Source organism: Dromiciops gliroides, chromosome 1, assembly GCF_019393635.1.
Source record: "Dromiciops gliroides isolate mDroGli1 chromosome 1, mDroGli1.pri, whole genome shotgun sequence".
NCBI classification, from domain to species: Eukaryota; Metazoa; Chordata; class Mammalia; order Microbiotheria; family Microbiotheriidae; genus Dromiciops; species Dromiciops gliroides.
The window spans coordinates 65,723,931-65,746,313 of record NC_057861.1 but is presented as its reverse complement, the minus strand read 5'-3'; the positions used below and the strand labels follow the sequence as shown (position 1 = coordinate 65,746,313).

Below are 22,383 nucleotides of genomic sequence, written 5' to 3'. Positions count from 1 at the left end.
GCTCCACTGGCAGTAACCACAGAGAAGGGGGCAGCTAGGTGGTGCAGTGGATAAAGCACTGGCCCTGGATTCAGGAGGACCTGAGTTCAAATCTGGCCTCAGACACGTGACACATTCTAGCTGTGTGACCTTGGGCAAGTCACTTAACCCTCATTGCCCTGCAAAAAAAAAAAAAAGAAAGAAAAAGAAAGTAACCACAGAGAATCCAGAGTCAACTCCATCCCAGGATGGGCACTGGAAAAGGAAGTTGCCTCTTAGTGGTGTCTGCTGGAGGTAGAGCCTATCTTAGCCCTTAAATGCTGAGATGTGGGGACTTGGCTACATTCAATTATTAGTTCACTTGAAGAATTTAGAGGCAAGAGACCTTAGCCCAGGCCCTTTGGTCCAACTGGACCTAGATTAATGTTTTCATTTTACAGCTAAAGAAACCGAGTCCTAGAGAACAGAAAGAACTCTGTGGCCTATCAGATAGTGTTGGACTTAGAAGTCCTAGAATACAAACTGGCCAAATTGGCACTTACTAGCTATTATAGTCACGGGCAATTCATTTACCACCACTCTCCAAGTCTGTTTCCTTATCTGAAGAAGATAATATAATCCTATTTATCAGCCAAAAGATCATCAAGTGCCAGAAAGAACCTCAGAGGTTATCTAGTCCAAACTCCTCATTTTACGGATGAGGAGACTGAGGCCAAGACGTTAAGTGGCTTACCCAAGGTCACACAGGGAAGTAGCAGAGCTTGGATTTGAACTCAGGTTCTTTGACTCCAAATTCAGGGCTATCTGCCTGCCATTGGAAGTAGGGAATTCCCCTACCAGCTGATCAGTCACTGTTCTGCAACTTAGATCTTGGGTTGCCTGGAAAGATGAAAAGTTAAATGATTTGCCCAAGGTCACACAGCCAAAAAGGGTTAAAGGTGAAACCTGTACACAGACCTTCCTCACTCCCACCCAGGTGTGCTGTGGATAACTGTCTCCCTCACAGGGTGAGGGTTGGTGGTGAAGTTCCAAGTTTGCAAGTCTTAATGCTGGTTGTTATTATTCCTTGGGTAGTAAGAGGCAAAGCTGGGATTTGAGCTCAGGCCCTCTAGAGACTGCTTCTTCCACTCCCTCCCCAAGGGCAACCTCATTCATTCAACATTTATTGAGCACCTGGAGAAGCTAGGTGGTGCAGCGGATAGAGCACTGGCCCTGAAGTTGGGAGAATCTGTGTTCAAATCTGACCTCAGACACTTACTAGCTGTGTTATGACCCCGAGCAAGTCACTTAACCCCAATTGCCTTAAACATCTAGATCCATCTCCAGTCGTCCTGATCTATATCTTGCCACTGGACCCAGATGGTTCTGTAGGAGTGAGGCTGGTGACTTTGCACAGCCCTCCCTCACTTCAATCCAATTCAGTGCAAGTCATGGCATCACCTCCCGATATCATGGTCCTCTTTGGGACAAACAAGAATTCAGTGCCTACTGTGGGCACAAGCCTTGTGTATGATGCTCTATAACGGAATGTGGGGGGTTGAGAAAAATTTGGCAACAGTAAAAGGTTATGTATACCTATTTTATATACCTATATACCTGGGGTCGCATAAAAATTTCTTGGGAGAAAAGGGGTCTGAGTGGGAAAAGTTTCAGAATCCAGCAGGGCTATGGGAAGGTGGGTGAAGGGGGCAGCTAGGTGGTGCAGTGGATAAAGCACTAGCCTTGGATTCAGAAGGACCTGAGTTCAAGTCCGACCTCAGACACTTGACACTTACTAGCTGTGTGACTCTGGGCAAGTCACTTAACCCTCATTGCCCTGCCCAAAAAACAAAAACAAAACAAGATATGGAAGGTGAGTGAAGGGGAGGGAGGGTAGTGATGCAAATTTAGCCAAGCTCTAGTCCTCGCTCACAGTCTGGTGAGAGAATAAGCCACCAATACAGAGGAGTGAAGATACAGTATTACATCACTCCACACTAAGCCACTCACCCAAACAGATGCCCGCTGACCAGGAGGCCATAGGGCGGAGAGGGGAGAAGAAGCCGCAGAAGCACTGGCCCAGGCTGTGACTGGGAAAGTAAAGGCAAAGTAGCCAAGGTCCTCTTTGGCAGCTAAGCCTGAAGGCAAGACATAACCTTCTGTTGGTTGGAGGAGCAGGTACTGGCACTCCCTGGCAAGCCACCTAGGGGAAATCGAGGCACAGGGCGGGGGGCGGGAGGGAGGCAGTATGCCCTCCTCCCCAAGCCGGAGACCAGTTACCTGCCCACCAGCCACAACCTGCAAAGTAATCCTAGAGATACTGCTCCAGGGGTCCAGAAGAATGCGTCCCGCCCTTCAACCTGCCCCGCCCCGCCCCGCCCCGCCCCTCCCAGTCTAGTCCAGTCATGGATCCTCGGGACCGAGCTGCCACCACTTCCACAAGTTGCAACATTCTAGCCGGCCCCGAACTCCCCATTGGCTGGCGCGGGGAAGGCTCCGAATCCAGATTCGCTCCCAGGGCCTGTCCATCAGGCGTCCCCTCCTGGACTACTTTAAAAGTTCCTCCGCGCGTGATCTGTACAAGTTGGAGTTCCGATTGATCCAAGTGCATTTCGCAGAATTCCGCTCCCGTCTCTTTGCTACTCAGCGGGGTGAGTCGTAGTTGGCGATCAACGTCAACCCAAGACTGAACGTTTCCCAGGCAAGTGAAATGGGGAGGGGGGTTGGTGGGGGGCTGAGTCCTAGGGAAGGCGGAGGAGGGGCCTGGCTTATTTTTTGGGTGCCTGTGTATTTAGGTGAAAGGTCAGTTCTGTGCTCTACGACCTGACTTTCTTTGCTGGCGCCACGCGTGAGCGACAGGCCAAACTCGCCACCTCCGTCCCTGTTCTGCCTTTCCTAGGAGCTCCCCCACCCCACCCTCTCCTTTGAACGTGGGGCCTCTACATTCCAGTTTCCTGGGTAAAAGTGGGCGGGGTACAGAGTACGCTATGCACCGATCCTGTGGATTGTTGACCGTCTTCCCCATTGTTCGTGGTCTTCAATGCCATTTTTGAGGTGAGGTCCCTCCCAAGGAAATAGACTTATGCTCCCCTTGAGCCTGCCTCTTGACTTCCCCTGGATTATTATGAGAAGGAAAGGCAGGAGGAAGAGAGAGGGTATTTCCCCACCCCTGATGGTGGCCTTGACCTGGGGTGTAAAGGATCTTGATTGACCCCTCATATTTCCCCCACTCTTCATCCATTATTGGGTGGTTCCAGCGTAGTTCAAGTTTCATTCCTTTCTATTCAACTACTGAAGGGTGGAACCAGGCCTGAAGGTGCAGGATGGAGTCTCTTTTTTTCTTTTTTCTTTTGGTTCGGGGCAGTGGGGGTTAAGTGACTTGCCCAGGGTCACACAGCTAGTAAGTGTCAAGTGTCTGAGGGCAGATTTGAACTCAGGTCCTCCTGAATCCGGGGCCAGTGCCTTATCCACTGCGCCACCTAGTTGCCCCAGGATGGAGTCTTAGCACATGGGCCAGGCCCCCTTGAGGCTGAAGATTTTAGGCCCCCCACCAAGGTTTTATGGAGGGGCTCCCCCAATAAGAAGGGCCTGGGCCTAGATGGCTTCTACAAGTCTGGAATAACCTCGAAGCAGAAAGAATGGGATTTGGACCCTGGCCACCTGGGTTCAAGTCTCAGCCTGCATACCAGGTGTGTGGGCTGTCACTTGAGCAAGTCACACTCTCTTGGCCTTCTCTTTTTCATCTACAAAACAAAAGAGATGAATTAGACAATTCTAGGTCTTCTAAAGACTTTTAAAGTCACCTCCAGAGCCCCCTCTAGCTTTAAGTCTAGGGTGCAGTATTGTTGTGTTTGTTCAGTTGTGTCTGACTCTTTGTGACCCCTTTTGGGTTTTTTGTTTGTTTGTTTTTTGGTGAGGCAATTGGGGTTAAGTGACTTGCCCAGGGTCACACAGCTAGTTAGTATTGTCTGAGGTAGGATTTGAACTCAGGTCCTCCTGAATCCAGGGCCAGTGCTCTATCCACTGCTCCACCTCACTACCCCCGGGGTTTTCTTGACAAAAATACTGGAGCAGTTTGCCATTTCCTTCTCCACCTCATTTTACAGATGAGGAAGCTGAGGCAAACAGGGTTAAATGACTTGCCCAAAGTTACGCAGCTAAGTGTCTGAGGCAGGATTTGAACCTAGGAAGATAAGTTTCTGACTCCAGACCCAGCACTCTGTGCACTATGGCGCCACCTAGCTGCCCCTAGAATTGGTTCTAGGTAAGCCTTCATTTGTCATTTGCTTGTTGAAGTCTGTCCTGAGCCATATAGGCCTCTCTGTTCCCTTTATAGATTGAGATCTTGGTTAGAGAACCACTGACCTCAGTGGTGAAAGTGGTGTTTCCATCCAAAAGCACTCTGGGGTTTCCATATGAATAATCTACCATAAAAGTACAACCTATAGGCTTTAAGCCCCTTGAACATGGGTTCTTTTTGTTAACTGAATACAAAGAACAGCCTCCTCTCCTCCTCACAAATCCAGACATTTATAGCCTATCAAAATGAGGTTGTAATGTTTCCCCTTTAAAAGAGGGAAAGGTCACAGGGCCTACTCACAGCCTATTGGGGAAAGGCAGGGACCCCCTCCCTCCTTTAGGTCCCATGGAGATGGGGGAGGTGGGGCTGATGCCCATGAAGTTTAGAGCTCAGTACCAGTTGGTGAAACCACTTCCTTTTTCCCAATATCCCCTAAAACATAAAGAGGCTGTAATTTGAATCATTTCTACCCACAGACCCTAGTCATTACATAGGTAATCTGTCAGAAGAATTAAGCTTTGCTTGGCTCTGGGTTGATCTACCACTTAAAATTTCTCCATCCTCAATAATTGCATGAATCGAGTTCTTTTCCGGGTGGATAGACTTCCAACAGGATGTGGGATGGGGTAGTGACCTGAAGAATGTGGAGTTGGCTTCTGAATCAGGAAAATGGAAGGGTAATAAAAGAATGATAAAAACTGACAATTGTGCCCTGCCATGGGACTGCTGGAAGGAACCTTAGATCATCCAGTCTAATCTCTTTATTTTACAAATGAGTGTGAGAAAATAATTATTAATAATGGATTTCTTGGGGGACCCAGAGATCTGCTTCTCAGTGCTTTCTCCTCCCCACTCCAGAAAGTCCTGTTCTTCTTGTCTGGCACCAACCCAAGGGAACAAAAGAAATGGAGATAGACTCTTTTGTCTAGCTCTTTGAAAGACTGAAAATAGATAATGGACTTAAGGAACTTGAGGGAGGGTTTCTCCCTGATGTCATCTGTAGAGGTCATTTTAATGTAGACCACCCCACCCTCAAGTCCTGTCAACCAATGAAATTGAATGGTGATAACCAAATTAGCTTTGAACAATGTATAAAAATTGGATAAAAATTGGAAGAGGCCACAAGCACTCATGCTCTCTCTGTGTCTCTCTTCTTCTCTCTCCCTCTCCCTCTCTCTGCAAGTTCTATACCACCACCACCACCCCCTCTTAGGACAGCATTAGTCTGATGGCCTGAGACTATGAGAAGTTTAGGGAGATATGTGGTCAATCCTTCACTGGTAGATAATATTAACAAATAATAAATGCTTACCCAAATTGGTGCAATAGCAATTAATTTTAAAAGGTTTTAGCATAATTAATTTAAAAAGCACATGAGGAAACTAAGGTCCTAACGTCTCTCAGGTAATGAACATGAGACAAGACTTGAACCCAGAATCTCTGACTAAATGTTGGGTACTGTTGTTGTTACTGGCGTATCATTGAGGATTTCTGGGCATACACCCAGGTGCTGGTTGGATATAGGCCATGACTTGAGCATTTCCTCAGGATTTCACTGAATCTGTGATGTGGACATTGCACATGCACCCTTCCCTGACCCCCAAGATTGCAGAGTACAATCCATCCAAACCTGTCTTTTTTTTTAAAGTAACAAACATGGGGCAGCTAGGTGGTGCAGTGGATAGAGCAATGGCCCTGGAGTCAGGAGTACCTGAGTTCAAGTCCAGCCTCAGACACTTGACATTTACTAGCTGTGTGACCCTGGGCAAGTCACTTAACCCCAATTGCCTCACCCCTACACCCCCCCCCCCAAATAAAGTAATTAACATTTTTATTTATTTTGGGTTCCAATTTTTATCTCTCCTTCCCTCTCTCCCCTCCCAGCTCCCTGAGGCATTAAACAATCAGATATGAGTCTTACACATACAATTAGTAAAACATTAACATATTAGTCTTTTTGTACAAGAAAACTTGAATAAAAGAAAAAAGTGAAAGAAAGTGAAAAATAGCATGTTTCAGTCTGTTCCATCAATATCCATTTTTTCTTTGGAGGTGGATAGTATGTTTCATTAATAGTCCTTTGCAATTGTCTTGGATTGTTTTGTTGAGAATAGTCAAGTCATTCAGTTCTTCATTGAACAATATTGCTGTCTCTGTGCATAATGTTCTCTTGGTTCTGCTCTCTTCACTACACATCAATTCATACAATTCTTTTTAGGCCTTTCTGAAGTCATCCTGCTTGTCATTTCTTATAGCACAATAATATTCCATCACCATCATATACCACAGCTTTTGTTTAGCCATTCCCCAATTGATGGACATTCCTTTGATTTCCAGTTCTTAGCCACCACAAAAAGAGCTGCTATAAATATTTTTGTACAGAGAGGTCTTTTTCTCTTTTGGGGGATGTCTTTGGGATACAGACCTAGTAGTGGTATTGCTGGGTCAAAGGGTATGTGCAGTTCTATAACCCTTTGGGCATAGTTCCAAACTTCTCTCCAGAATGGTTGGAACTTTTCACAACTCTACCAACAGTGGATTAGTGGTCCAGCTTTTCCACATCCCTTCCAACATCCAATATTTTCTGTTTTTGTTATATTTTAAGCCTGTCTTTTTTTTTTTCAGGGCAATGGGAGTTAAGTGACTTGCCCAGGGTCACACAGCTAGTAAGTGTCAAGTGTCTGAGGCCAGATTTGAACTCAGGTCCTCCTGAATCCAGGGCTGGTGCTTTATCCACTGTGCCACCTAGATGCCCCAAGCCTGTGTCTTAACCTTCTCTTCCCCCACCTCACAATTTCTCCTGAGGTCATCCCCAGCTCTTTTCATATAACCAGCCAACCTGTGGGACAACTGGAAAATGCTTTTACGCTTTACCAAACCACCTTCATACAGCTGACTTTTCTTCAGCCCTCTTTAGTATATTTAGTAAATTGTATAGCCCCAGCTGGTACTGCCTTATTGAACATACAGTTCCCTTCTTCACCCCTCCTTCTGTACTCTCTTGACAGCTTTAAAACAATGGGATAAGAGGCAGGAGCTAAGTTCAGATACCTGGTAAATGGAAATGAGTGGCAACTGAGAGCACTTCTAAGATAGGATTCCTGTCTTTAATTTATTCTTGTCTAGGAAGGACCCCTTAAGAGAAGACTCAGGCTATGCCTTGCCTATTCAAAGGGAATGTTCAAATGACAAACACTTCTAAGTGACCTACTGTGGTTATGTGGTGCTCAGGTACCCAGCAAAGAGGCAGAAGTGGGGTATGGGAGGGGTTCTCTTCTAACATGATCTGAACCTTTGCCTTCAGGCTAAAAGAAGATGCTACTCTTCTACCTGGAGAAACCAGGCCTGTATGCTGAGGCAGAATGAGGAGCCAGAGGGGCAGCTAGGTGGCACAGTGGATAAAGCACCAGCCCTGGATTCAGGAGTACCTGAGTTCAAATCTGGCCTCAGACCCTTGACACTTACTAGCTGTGTGACCCTGGGCAAGTCACTTAACCCGAATTGCCTCACCAAAAAAAAAAAAAAAAGAAAAGAATGAGGAGCCAGAAACAGCAGTGTCAGGCCCCTCTAAGCCCAGATCTTAGAACTGTGGTTCAAATCCTGCCTCAGCTAATTGTTGACCATTGTAAGGGGATAAAATTCTAGCTAGTCTAAAATATCTAATGAGTGGTTGCCAATAAATTATAAGCTTTAGCAAGAGTTAGACTTTTAAGCATTTATTAAGGAGAATAAGAATTTGATGAAGAGAAAGAGAAAGACCTAGATTCATCTGTCTATTAAAGGGAGAGAGCATTCCTAGCTCCTTTCTCCACCCTGAGGAAATAGAGTGAGAGACCCAGCCGCGCCCCCCTCTTCCTCCCACAAGCAAACGCCACTTCCTGACACCAAAGAAAAGCAGCATGGCCTTGCCCTCAGAGGCCTTCTCCTCATGGTAGAGCTTTCCTACAGTAAGTCTCTAGCAGGTGGCATCATTCCAATCATTATACCATGTGACCTTGGACAATGTGCCTCTATTTCTCAATAAAGTAGGAGCCATTGCTTGGATCATCTACTTTTTGGAATGGATGGAAAAATCCAAAGGAAATATACTGATTATTTAATAATGGCGACTTGGAAGTGGGGGTTGTTCACGTTGGCTCCTTTTTGGGGTGGCTCTGCTTGGAGATCTAGCTAGTTAAGCTTTGTCCACCCACCTAGAAGGAAGACGCTTTATTAGGTTATATCATCATCTCCATGCTTCTAGAAGTCTTTCTGAAGTCAGTCCTTGGAGTGTGTGATAGCTGTGCCCTAGCTCTTAAGCTAGGGCCTCACCTGATGAAGTCAGGTGCAGGTGCAGGTGCAGTTGAATGACATCTACCTGTTTCTAGGTGCCTTTAAGAAACAGGCCAGAGGGCGGAAGAAGACCCAGCTGGGCTGACCTCTGCCCAGCTTCTACGTGGTGCTGAACTTTAGTCAGCTGATAAGATAGGCAGCAGCTGTTCTTCTTTGACTTCCAGTGCCTTCTACCCTGAAAATGTTTTCCAGTGGAATCGAGACTGAAGCCAACGTCCCAGCTGATGGGGAACCAGTTCAGCAGGTATGACCTTCCCAAGAGCCAGGTTCGAGGTGGTGCCCACCTGAGATGGTGACATTCTAGACAGGAAGCATGGAGGGCAGAAGAGAGAGGAAACTGGGGTGCCTGGGTGCAAAACCAGGGAGTAAAAACAACTATGGATTAGGTAGCTGGGATGGAATAGGAGTTTGTGATTCTGTGTCAGGAGAACCAAGTACAAAGCCCAGCTGGATTATTTATACTCCGGGTAACCTTAGTCAGTTACTCCTTTTTCAACTTCGCCCCCCCACCCCATCTGTAAAATGGTTGTGGTAGCCATACACCCGACCTCTCTGGGTTGTTGTAGAGAGAGCTTCGTAAATCTTAAGGCACCACAGACACACAAATGATTCAATCCACTGAGCAGGTTAGCCTTCCCCATCTCCAGTCTGTCTTGGATGGCAGTGTTGGGAATGGAAATATTAGGAAGCTTATTCCCTGAAGTGCTGTCTTGGTTTTCCCTGAGGAGGAGGGATAATCCTGTTATGTATATGTAGCAAGGGATGACTGGAAACTGGAAAAAAACCAAAGCTGTTCTCAGAGGTCACAGGGTATCCTAGTGACAGAATAAATCCCCTGCCAATATCAGATGTTGTTCTCAATTACTTATTTATTACTTGCTAAGTGTGGGAGATACAAAGAAAGGCAAAAGAAAAAAAAATTACCTTCAAGGAGCTTATATTCTAATAGGGGATACATGTAACTAACTAGGTATGTAAAGATGGGAGGTTATCTCTAGAGAGGGTGAGATTTTGAATGGAATGCTAAAGAAAGTGAAGAAGCAGAGATGAAGAAGAGGAGAGCAGTTCAGGTAGGGGTGACAGCCAGTGTAGAGAGAATGGGAGGTGGTCCGAATTGAAGCGTCAATCTAGCTGTGTAGCACAGTGGATGAAGCACTTGGCCTGAAGTCTGGAAGACCTCAGTTCAAATCTAGCCTAAGAAGCTAGTAGGCTGTATGACCCTGAGCAAGTTACTCAACTGCTGTCTGCCTCAGTTTTCTCAACTATAAAATGGGGATAATAACACCTACCTCTCAGGGTTTTTGTGAGGATCAAAAGAAGATAACATTTGTATAGTTAACAAGTGCACGGTGCCTAGCACATCTGTTGTTCACGTGTGTCTGACTTCATGAACCATTGAACCTCAATACTGTCCATGGGGTTTTCTTGGCAAGATACTGGAGTGGTTGGCCATTTCCTTTTCCAGCTCATTTTACAGATGAGAAAACTGAGACAAACTGGATTAAGTAACTTGTCCAAGATCTAGTAAATGTCTGAGGCCGGATTTGAACTCAGGTCTTCCACACTCCAGGCCTGGCAGCTCTATCCACCATGCCACTTAACTGCCTAGTAGGTGCTTAATAACATACTTTGTTCCTTTCTGTGGCAAATCAAGTATTAGAAGACTGGCAAGTTAGCTGTGAAGAAGGGTTCCGTTAGAGAAATAGGATGATCTTTGTTCTTGATGAGCTTTATCTGAGCAGAAGAATACATTCAATGGCCTTAATTTCATAATAACCCCCCTTCCTTTCCCCCATATAATTGAAACATAATTGCTAAGAAGATAGTGTGAAAGAAGACTTAAGTGGAGTTCATTGGGAGAAATCTGGAAGTAGGGAAAGACAGCAAAAAAAGATCCCTGGCCTTGATTGGCTTATACACTGACTTGAACTTGGGACAGTTTCCTTTCCTTCTCTTGCCTCCATTCCCTCTCCTATAAAATGAGGGACTTTGACCAAGATCCCTTAGAGAGTTGATTTTTTTTTTGAGTGAGGCAAGTCTAGAAGGGAGTGCCAAACCTTTAGAGGAAACTTAAACCATTCCAAAGCTCTCTCTAGCTATCAGAAAACTAGAGCAAAAGATCCAGGTGACTAGTTACACAGCTAGTAAGTGGTTGAGGTAGCCTTTGAACCTAGTTTACAATAAAGTTATTATGTTCTCCCTCCCTCCCTCTCTCCCCTCCCCCTCTCCCCTCTTCCCTCTCTCCCTCCTCTTCCCCTCCCCCTTCTCTCCCCCACCCCCCTCTCTCCCCACCTCTTTTTTGCTCTCCTTTCCTTTCCTCTTTCACCTTCCCTTCTCCCCTATCCTTCTCCCTCTCTTTGTCCTGTACTATGGTGCCTCAGTTTAGAGCCAGTTTGACCTTCCTCTTTTCTATGTCAGAGCGTAGTCAACAGGGTGGTCAGTATGCCGCTTGTCAGTTCCACCTGTGACATGGTCTCTGCAGCTTATGCGTCCACTAAGGAAAACTACCCTTACGTCAAGTCTGTGTGTGGCCTTGCCGAACAAGGGGCAAAGACTCTCGCCGCAGCCGCTGTCAGTGGGGCCCAGCCGCTCTTGTCCAAACTGGAACCTCAGAGTGAGTAACAGCCCTGAGGACATTAGGCTCTTTAGAAAGAAGCATTTCAACTTCCTCTTGGGCCACCGGAATCTACCCCTAATTCTGTTGTAATCCTGGCAGTTTGGGTATTAGGCCATGTTAGGATATCATTTATGAGAAACAGCAAGTCCTATGGGGTCTTAGTTATTTAAGAGATAAGATTTGATCATGTCAAGGTCTGTGACGTCCCATTCAGCCTTCAAAACTGCAGTGAAAAAGGGGGTGGGGTGGGAATACACAATGGCCCAAAGTTAAACTGGTGATTCTCAGAACTTAGCTACCCTGGTGATTGGCTAGGACAGCTGGGGCTTAGAATGCCTTCAGAAGATGAACATTGGCAGGGCCTGGCTTCAGAGAATCCAAGGTCACCTCCATGCTAGGAAGAATCCAAGTAGGGTCAGTTAAAAACTTGTTGGAGGGCAGCTAGGTGGCTCAGAGGATAAAGCACCGGCCCTGGATTCAGGAGGACCTGAGTTCAAATCCAGCCTCAGACACTTGACACTTACTAACTATGTGACCCTGGGCAAGTCACTTAACTCTCATTGCCCCGCAAAAAAAAAAAAAATAGCTAATAAAAAAAAACTTGTTGGTTGCATTGAGCCTCTCCTTTCTCTTCCTTACCTTCTGCAAGTTGCATCAGCCAGTGAGTATGCTCATAAAGGACTGGACAGACTGGAGGAGAAACTGCCGATTCTTCAACAGCCAAGCGAGAAGGTAGCTAAGTTTCCCTGCTTTCCACTTTCCCTGGACTGTGGGACTAGAAGCTGGGAGAGCTGGATTCTAACCCAAGCTAGAACTTGGATGATCCTTGAAGGCTTATTTCAACTCTGAAAGGAAAGATTAAGTTTCTTCCCATTTGACAATGGATGAATGAAAGATTATTTGTTAAGGACTTCCTGTGTGCCAGGTAAAACAGGTTCAAATGCCATGACACCATTCAGAGCTCACACCCAAATCCAAGCCCTCTACACCTCTCCCTTGGATTATTGCAAGTCTCTTTCCTCTCCCCTTCATCCATCTGCCAAATAGTTTTGAAGCATTGATCTAACCATGTCAAATTCCTCTGACTAACTTCCTAGACCTGTATTTTCAACCCTCTTGTACTCTGAACTTAACTTAAAGTCAAGCCAACTAACAGGTCTCCTTGCTCCAAATCCTGAAGGGCATGACATTCTGTATTTCTGTGTCTTTATACTGACTGTCTCCCTGTCCTGGAATGCTGTCTCACGAAGGTCCCTTCTTTGAATTTCTAGTTCTTTTTTTTTTCCAATTTGACAAGCTAGAACTTGGATGAAAAACTTTTAAAATTAAAAATATTTAAATGTTTAAGTTTAAATTTAACTTAATTTTTTCACTTATGAAGCATTTTTTTTTCCTCCTTCCCATATTATCCCACCCACCGGAAAAAAAGACAGAATCCTTGTTTCATAGATCCACAGTCAAGGAAAACATTCCCATATTGGCCATATCCAAAAAATGCATTCCATTACTCCTCGTCTTTTTTTTTTTTTTTGGCGGGGCAATGGGGGTTAAGTGACTTGCCCAGGGTCACACAGCTGGCAAGTGTCAAGTGTCTGAGGTCGGATTTGAACTCAGGTACTCCTGATTCCAGGGCCGGTGCTCTATCCACTGAGCCACCTAGGCCCCTCCCTCCCCCCCATTACTCCTCATCTTAATCCACTATCTCTCTTGAGGTGAGTGGTATTCTTTATCAGTCATTTGGAATCATTAGTGATCATTACCTTTAATTCTTCCATACATACTTTGTTTACTATCTCTTTATACCTGGCTACAGATACTTCCTTCTCCTGTCCTTCCTGTCCTCAGAGTAAAATGTAGCTTCCACAAGGACCAAGACTATTAAATTGTGTGGTTGTCTCTGTGCTCCAATGTTGGCATATCAGCACTTACTGGGAACAAGCTTTACTCAACTAATTAAAATTTTTAAAAATTTTATTTTGAACTTAAAGAAGCATTTCCATAACATAGAATAGAAAAAAAGATGATTGTACACAATACTGCAAATATATTATGTACAACTCACTATTCCTTTTAAATTATAACAAAATTATCATGTAACTTTCTTTTTTTCCCCCCTTTTCCCTCCCCTGCCCTAGAGATGGCTTCCATTAGGCACAAATCTCTCTATATATGTAAAACCATTCTATATATACTTCTATTTATCAGCTCTTTTTCTGGATGCAGATAGCATCTTCCTTCATATGTCCTCTAGTTAATTTGGGCATTTATAATGGTCGAAATGACTTAGTCACTCAGAGTTGTTCTCTTGATTCTGCTTATTTCACTCTTCATTATTTCTTGCAAGTCTATCCATATATTTCTAAGATTATCAAGCTCATCATTTCTTATAGCACATCAGTGTTTACGTTACATCATAATCATATACCACAACTTGTTTAACCATTCCCCAGTTGACGGTCATCCCTTTCAACTAATGTTCAGGCCTGGGATTCAGCCCCAACACTCCGAAATCCCAGTTGGTATTTTCTGAACTTAGAAGCTTCTACCCTGGAAGACAAAGCTATGGTAGGGTGGTGATTAAACAAAAACCCATAGGTCCTGGAGGAGAAAAGCTATGTAACATTTAAAGCAGCCACTAGGTGGTGCAACAATGGCACAACTAACTAACATTCAAATTATGACATCATCCGAGATGTGGGAATGAAGGACAAACAACAACAATCTCAAGTTAGAGGAAGTGTATATACCCAGTCATCATTCTGCAGATTTATTTGTGTAATAACTCTTCATATCTTGCTATATTTTTATACCTTACTTTTTTATTAAAAAAATATTATTCATTCTTTTATTCGTTGTAAATTTTGAGTTCCATATTTTCCCCCTCGCTCTCAGCCCACCCATTGAGAAAGCAAGCAATATGAAATCAATTATAAATGTAAAATCATTATGCTTTACGTTATATAAATGTTCATTTATATAAAAGCTGGGCCAGGTATTAGGAAGACCTGAACTCATATCTGACACTTACTAGGCAAGTCATTTGACTGCTGTCTGACTCAGTTTCATCTGCTGCAAAATGGAGATAATAATAATACTAGCACCTGCTTCCCAGGGATGTTACAAGGCTGTAATGAAATTATATTTGTAAAGCAGTTAAGACAGTGCCTGGCATATAGTTAGCATTTTAGATGCTATGGATGCTGAGGAGGCAGGAGTTATGGCAACCCCTAGTTGTCTTTACTTGTGTCTGGGTGGTGAAAGAAGTGCTCTGAATCAGGAATATTACATATCCTTGTGATCTGCCTCCCAGGTCATAGCTGATACTAAGGAACTCGTATCTTCCAAAGTGACTGGTGCCAAGGATGCAGTCTCCAGTACAGTTTTTGGTGCCAAGGATGCAGTCTCCAGTACAGTTTTCGGTGCCAAGGATGCAGTCTCCAGTACAGTTTTCGGTGCCAAAGATGCTGTGGCCCACAGAGTGACCGAGGCTGTGGATATGACCCGAGGAGCTGTCCAGAGTGGGGTAGACATGACCAAATCGATGGTAACCAGCAGTGTCAATACGGTTATGGGGTCCAAAGTAGGACAGATGGTCCTCAGTGGCATGGATACTGTGTTAGGAAAATCTGAAGAATGGGTTGACAACTATCTGCCTATGACAGATGAAGAGCTAGGTAAGCATCTTCTGTTCTCCTTATCTTGCTTTGGGGGCATCCTTTAGGAATTAAGTAGTTATCTGTGAAGCAGACGTTTTTTAGCCCTAAAAACTCCGGGGGGGATCTTTGGCTCACATTTCTTTCTGTCTCTGTCTCTGTCTCTCTTCCCGGGTAAGGAAGACAATATTTATTATCTTCCAGCTACAGAAACAGTATCAAGCAAATTCTTTACAACATGATTTCACAAGGCATAGGTTCCTGTGGTTATTTTTTAAAGACACTGAGTTTCATCGCTCAATTACACTAGTATTTTGATTTCTCCAGTACAATCTTCAAGTATAAGAAAAACAGCATCAAAGTAATAGTTATGAGAAAACTTTTTAAAATTTATCCTCATCTATTTATTTGTTTGTTCCATTTTCAGTAAAACCATACTATGTATACTTCTCTTTATCAATTCTTTCTCTGGAGGTGGATAGCCTCTCCCCTTCATAGGTCCTTTGTGGTTCATTTGAGGACTCATGATACTCAGAATAACTTTGTTATTCAGTTATTCTTTGAACAACATTGCTGTTACGGTATCCAATGTTCTCTAGGTTCTGCTCCTTTCACTCTTCATTGTTTTGTGCAAGTCTTTCCATGTTTTTCTCAAATCAACCAGCTCCTCATTTCTTATAGCACAGTAGTATTCCATCACAATGACATAACTTTTGATGTACTAAAAATGGTACTTTCCTGCACTTAAACCAAGCTTTTTCTAATATTCATCTGAAGTTTTAAACAGTCCTTATATAGCTAAAATACAGTCGTGCAAATATTACCACCTTTTGGCCCATTACCATATACTATACTATCACTAAGCCTTTCTTCAAAAACTCAATATATTAGTTTCACTTTATAGATTCACTCAGTCTTAAAAATCTTATTTACATTTATAACTTTACTTTCTTGCTTAATAGTATTTTATTTTCCCAATTACATGTAAAGATAGTTTTCAGCATTCATTTTTGTAAGATTTTGAGTTCCAAATTTTTCTCCCTTCCCTCCCCCCTCTCCAAGACAGCAGCCGATCTGATATATAGGTTATACATGTTAAACATTACTTTCTTGCTTAGAGAGCAGATTGGTAGCACAGCTGTGTGTTTACTAATTTTAAGTCTTTACTTTGCAATATATTTTTCTACATTTCATAAGCCCTGAGTTATTACATGACCTGCTAATAAATGTACACTTTACATTTATAACTTATTCTTTCTTTTGGGGGGGGGGAAGGGAAGGAATGAGGATTAAGTGTCTGAGGCTGGATTTGAACTCAGGTCCTCCTGAATCCAGGGCAGTTGTTTTTATCCACTGTGTCACCTAGCTGCCCCCTATAACTTACTCTTTTTTTTTTTTAAAGTGAGGCAATTGGGGTTAAGTGACTTGCCCAGGGTCACACAGCTAGTAAGTGTTAAGTGTCTGAGGCCGGATTTGAACTTAGGTACTCCTGAATCCAGGGCCCTTGCTCCATCCACTGCACCATCTAGCTGCCTCTATAACTTACTCTTTATATTTAAAACTTCATATAGGGGGCCCCTATAACTTACTCTTTATATTTAAAACTTCATATAGGGGGCAACTAGATGGTGCAGTGGATGGAGCAAGGGCCCTGGATTCAGGAGTACCTAAGTTCAAATCCGGCCTCAGACACTTAACACTTACTAGTTGTGTGACCCTGGGCAAGTCACTTAACCCCAATTGCCTCACTTTAAAAAACAAAACAAAACTTCATATAGGTGATTTACAAATGCCGGTTAAAAATCAAAACAATAAATACAACTTACTAATTATGCAACTAAGAACAGAATTCAATGTGCTTATTTATCTTCACCGACTTTCTTTAAATGTTTCTCTAAGCCATCACATTTCTCATCTTCCTCCTGTCCTCTAAGCAATTAATCTGTATGCATTCATGTAAAGTATCTGATTTTATCCACACGGAATTTCCAGGGAGACAAGTATTTCACCTCAAGTCACAACCATCTCTGCCTTAGTCCTACAGTTGACCAGAATCAGAAGAGGTTTAAGTGACCTGACTTGCCCAGAGTCACATAAGTAGTACTAAAACAGACATTGAATTTGAACTCAGGCCTTCTTGACCCTGCTGACTTTTTCAAGTTGCTTCTCCTCCTTTTAATCTGTTAAATACTCCAGTGAGTCCTAGGATTGTAACAATGATTTGTTGAGATTCACTGCTGTCACTTTAACTTGGTTCCTTTGAGAGCAGCCCTTAGATTATCATGTTTGACCACATGGTGATGGTCTTCTAACTCTACCCTCCATTGCTGATACTTGAATACACTGGTGTTCATTTCCAATTCCATTCATTGAATACAATGTCATTCATTTCCAAATGTAACCCTTCCCTTTGAAGACTTAAAAGACATCTAAAAGGGGCAGCTAGGTGGCACAGTGGATAAAACACTGGCCCTGGATTCAGGAGGACGTGACTTCAAATCCAACCTCAGACACTTGACACTTACTAGCTGTGTGACCCTGGGCAAGTCACTTAACCCTCATTGCCGCCACATGCCCCCCCTCCCCTAAAAAAAAGGAAATCTAAAAAAGAAAAGGCAGTTCAACAAAAATTAAAATACGTTTGATAGTGTATGCGTAACATTCCACAAACATAGTGCCCCCCATCCTACCCTTCACCCCCCCAACTCTGGAAAGGAAGGAGGGAGCTAGAAGCTAGGTGCCTGGACCTTCCCATCTGTTGTTGATTGTCATGATCAGGATTGGCTTATCCAATTCTTACCTAAGCAATGTTACTTTCCCTACCAGGGGACCATTCTGTATAATCCCCGACCTGACCAGACATTGATGCTTCTGAGTGTAGATCTGAAGCGAGATCAGAAATAAACACAACAGGGGGCAGCTAGATGGCGCAGTGGATAGAGCACCAGCCCTGGAGTCAGGAGTACCTGAGTTCAAATCCGGCCTCAGATACTTAACACTTATTGGCTGTGTGACCCTGGGCAAGTCACTTAACCCCAATTGCCTCACTAAAAAAAAAAAAAAGAAACAAACTACAAAAGGACCCCTGTTCCTTAAGTCAGGAATGCTTGAAACTAAGGCTCTGGGAAAGAAAGTAACACCCCTCCCCCAAGCCCTCCCACCTTCTGCCTTTTAGAATTCCTTGCCTGCTTCCAAGTATTGCTCAGGTACCATCTTCTATGCAAGTGGGAACTTCCTTTGCTCTCCCATCACACCTTCTCTTTCCACATCCCAAAATTACTCTTGATACTTCTAATTCTTACTTTGTGTTTACTTGTCTGGGGACACTTCTGTCCCTGATTAGAACTCTCTTTTTGCCATCTCTATCACCAGCACTGGGCTGGCGCTTGGTGGGTTGAGTTGACCCTTTAAAGTTGATTCAAAGGCTGTGTAAAAACCTGTCCTTCCCCTTCCACCTTAGTGGTAATGCACTCTGGCCTCACCCCCATCATATGGAGGAGATTATCCCTTGCCTCCCCCATTAGTGTATCTCTTCCATTAGATTGTGAGCTTCTTGAGGTCAGGGCCTGTCAGTACTTAGCACAGTGCCTGACATATAGTAGATCCTTCATACATGTTAGTTCATTGATTGATTGATTGATTTGATTGATGTTGAACTTCTTCCTTCTTCCTCACAGCTAAGATTGCTACCTCCCTGGAAGGGTTTGAAGGGACAGAAGCCTCTGTCCAGCAGCAGAAGGAGCAACAGGGTTATTTTGTCCGTCTTGGCTCCCTATCCTCCAAGCTCCACCAGCGGGCCTACCAGCACTCCTTGGGCAAACTGAGGCAGACTAAACAGAATACCCAGGAGGCCCTCCTGCAGCTCTCTCAGGCCATCAGCTTGGTAAGATGTCACCACCCAGCCTAGGTCCTGAATGATGGGCATAGTATGGATTTGATTCTGGAGGCCATCTTCAATAGTCATTTTAGCTAAATCATAAATTAACCACTTCCACACATGGAAGACTATACAAGCAGTCAATGAATAAAAAAAAAAAAAACACCAAAACACTTATTAAGCACCTGCTGTATGCCAGAATCTGTGCTAAGGGCTGGGGGTACACAAAGAGGCAAAAGGCAGTTTCTTGTCCATAATGTAATTTTGTAGCTCAGAGACAGTCTGGGGCTTATCTTCCAGAATGGAAAAAAAGCCTCAGACAGGATTCCTAGGTGTGAAGGAGTAGTTGGTTTTGATCTCTTTCCAAACAACTTTCTTGGAGGTCGTGCTGTGTTTTTCTAAGGTACTTCAGGCTGTTCAGACATATGAGGTGTTCTCCCTTCTCTCCTGATTGCCCAGGGGTTTTGTACTTGGGATTTTCTCTCTCTCATCTTCTTCTCCCTCCCTCCCTTTTCCAGATTGAAAATGTAAAGCAAGGTGGTGTTCAGAAATTGCTTGATGGCCAAGATAAACTCCACCAAATGTGGCTAAACTGGAACCAGAAGGAACTCAAGGACTCTGGCGATGCTTCCCCTGCTGCTGCTGCTGTTGCTAAACCTGAAGTAGGAGCATCCACAAGCTTTTGTTGTTGAGCTTTTCAGTTTTGTCTGACTCTTTGGGATCTCATTTGGGGTTTTTGTGACAAAGATACTGGAGCGGTTTGCTGTTGTTCTCCAACTCATTTTACAGATGAGGAAACTGAAGCAAATAGGGTTAAGTGACTTGCCCAGGGTCACACAGCTAGGAAGTGTCTGAGGCCAGATTTGCACTTGGGAAGATGAGTCTTCCTGACTCCAGGCATGCTACCCTAGCCACTGAGACACCTATCTGGCCCTGAAATCATGCTAAATCCCTAAAATACATCCCAGGGATATTCAAGATGAAATTTGAATATGGAGCTCTTTAAAAACCTTGAAGTGTGACATCAAGGTCTTAACATAGTCATTCTAGAGATAGAATTAAAAATTGGGTCTCCTGAATCCTGGTCCTTCCAAGTGATTTCTTTAAAATACATTTTCATTTATCTTTTGTTTTGAAGTCAGCTTAATTTCCTATTGTATTCCTCCCCCCACCACTTTTTGTAAGTGCCCACTAAGACACATCTTCCTGTCTCTACTCTCTCACCCCTCAATTCCATCCTTCATACCACTGCTCAAGAAATCTTTCTCAGTCACAGATCTAGAGGAGACATCTCTGTTGGTTACTGAAGAAAGTGCAGATTCTTTTGCCTGCCTGGTTTTTCCTTTACCCCTGAGATACCTAACCAGGGGTCTGTTATCACATTTTTTTTTTAACATTCTGATTTATGATTCCAGTATAATTGATTTTGTTTGTAAAACTCTGTATTTTATGCATTTTCTAACACAAATCTGAGAAGGGGTTCATTAGGCTTCTCCCAAGTGCCCAAAGGGTCCAGAACTCTGGGAAAATTAAGACCCTCCACAAAATAGAAAATGAAACAAAAACATAACATGTTGCCATCCAGTATTATATAAGGTGTTTTTCCTACCCCCTCCAAAGAAACTGGGGCAGATGCCTTTTCATCTCTCTTCTTGGGGTCCATGCTCATCTTGGGGACCTCCATTTTAAATTAGTCCCTCAAGTTCTTGATAGCAGTGTTTTGGGGCTAACCTTTCCTTGTGTTCTCCCCTCTTTAGCAGGTGGAGTCTCGTACCCTCACCATGTTCCGGGATGTCACCCAGCAGCTTCAGGGCAACTGCTTACAGCTTGTATCCAGTATCCAAGGCCTTCCTAGCAACATCCAGGACAAAGTACAGCAGGCTCGCACACAGGTTGAAGAGCTTCAGGCCACCTTTTCAGGAGCCCAGACCTTCCAGGATCTTTCCAGTAGTGTCCTGACCCAGAGTAGAGAGCGGGTCAACAAGGCCCGAGAGTCCCTGGATGAGATGCTTGAATATGTCGCTCACAACACACCCCTCACGTGGCTCGTAGGACCCTTTTTTCCATCTGGCCAGACCTCTAGTGAGTCAGAGAAAATTCCAGAGAAGATGGAGACCAACTAGAGACTGCAGCCATGTGCAGACAGGAGTAGATAGGATCTTAACCCAATTTCTGAGATTCTTTATCAGAAAGCTGGATTTGTCTTTAAAATCTAACTCTTGGCAAGTGGGGTTATAATACTTCCTGATCATTCTCTCAGCTTAAAGAAACCAGCTGACCAGAGCTACCCTAAAATAAACTGTCCTGCAGTTCACATGTATTGATTCTAGTTAAGATAGGGGAAATGGATCTTCCAGTCACATCTGCAGGGTCAGGATTTAAACAGAGAGTAGTAATGTAGCCTCTCTAGACCTCATCCCCGAGTGACCAGGATGTGGCTGAACTCAAAGCAATAGCCCATGCTTGTCTTTCCATGAACCCTTCCCTATTCCTTGTAGAAATTATACTTTGCTCATTGAAGCAGGTGGCTTAGAGATTAGTAGACTAGTAACAACCTTTCTATAGGAATAGAAGGTAAGCTCCCTGGTTTTTGGTGGGGAGAATGGGGGACATGACATTTTTCTTTCTTTTCAAATCCCACCAACCTTTGTTGTAGACAGACTAGTTTTTGTACTAATCTCTGTTGCCTCAAATAAATCTTACCTGCCATGAACAATTTGTGTCTCTGAGAGTGAAGTGTTAAATATTAAAACAAAGAAGTCAAGTAGCATCCAGGCAAACGATTTATTTAGTTGTGCAGGCGGTTGCAAAACAAACCAAGTTCAATGCCCTTGGTAGCCAAGAACCCTGAATTTTGGTCTATTAACTTGGTTAATGTACAGTTTGGAGGAGATGAAAGGATTAATACGCTTGGTATCTTTTTGGAAGAGGGGGACTAGACCATCAGGAGAGGTTGAAGGGATTCAGAGACATTGAGGAGAGAAGGAAAAGGAAGGTTGTCTCATCACATTCTTTAAGTTGGGTGACTCTTGGGAGGGGGAATAATCTTGGGACTTCTGCAAACTCACATGACTTTGAGATTTAATTTCACAAAACAGTAAGGGCACAATGGGGTCCCTAATGCTATTCCAGTATTACAGAAGGAACTTAGTGGTCTGCTTTCTGTGTTTGATAGTTTCCTTTTCCTTCCTCTGCCCATTTTTTTTTTTCATGTGTAATAATAAAGGTGTTTTTCAATCTTGTGAAGTAGGTACTTACAAGTATTAACATGCTCATAGATCAGGAGACTTGAGGATTACAAAAGGCCAGCATTTTGCCCAGGGTCATACAGCCAACCAATGTGAGAATCCACATACATTATTAAATGCCTTTGAGGTACTGGAGATAATGATGAATTTAACTCCTCCTCCCAAGGATCCCACCTTCTAGAACCATGTAGAAAAGAAAATAGAACAGATGCTAAATAACATAGGATGGCATGCCCCTAGCAACTTAGTTCAGAGAAGTGTCATAAAACTCTGTGAAGTATGCAGTGATTCTCTTTCTCATTTGACAAATAAGGAAACAGGTCCCAGCTTTATCGTTGAGTCACGGCAGTGACAAAAGAAAGCTAGCTGGAGGCAGAGCATGGAGCCCAATCTGGTCT

General features: G+C 43.7%; 1 protein-coding gene across 5 annotated transcripts; it reads left to right on the top strand.

The window, feature by feature from the left end:
• The first annotated feature begins 2,481 nt into the window (after positions 1–2,481).
• Positions 2,482–21,450, top strand: PLIN3 (perilipin 3). 5 transcript variants are annotated; one of them, XM_043965220.1, is made up of 9 exons: positions 2,870–3,012; positions 8,626–8,834; positions 11,009–11,204; positions 11,857–11,939; positions 14,518–14,601; positions 14,635–14,881; positions 18,538–18,743; positions 19,256–19,399; positions 20,495–21,450. In XM_043965220.1, exons 2-9 carry the CDS (start codon positions 8,772–8,774, stop codon positions 20,858–20,860), a joined length of 1,389 nt encoding a protein of 462 aa, XP_043821155.1. In that variant the 5' UTR covers positions 2,870–3,012; positions 8,626–8,771; the 3' UTR covers positions 20,861–21,450. The 5 variants fall into 5 exon arrangements, with proteins under 5 accessions (XP_043821141.1, XP_043821163.1, XP_043821148.1 ...); XM_043965206.1 differs by lacking the exon at positions 2,870–3,012 and adding an exon at positions 2,482–2,609 and having other exon boundaries at positions 14,518–14,881; XM_043965228.1 differs by lacking the exon at positions 2,870–3,012 and adding an exon at positions 2,553–2,609 and having other exon boundaries at positions 8,755–8,834; positions 14,518–14,881.
• Positions 21,451–22,383: the final 933 nt, after the last annotated feature.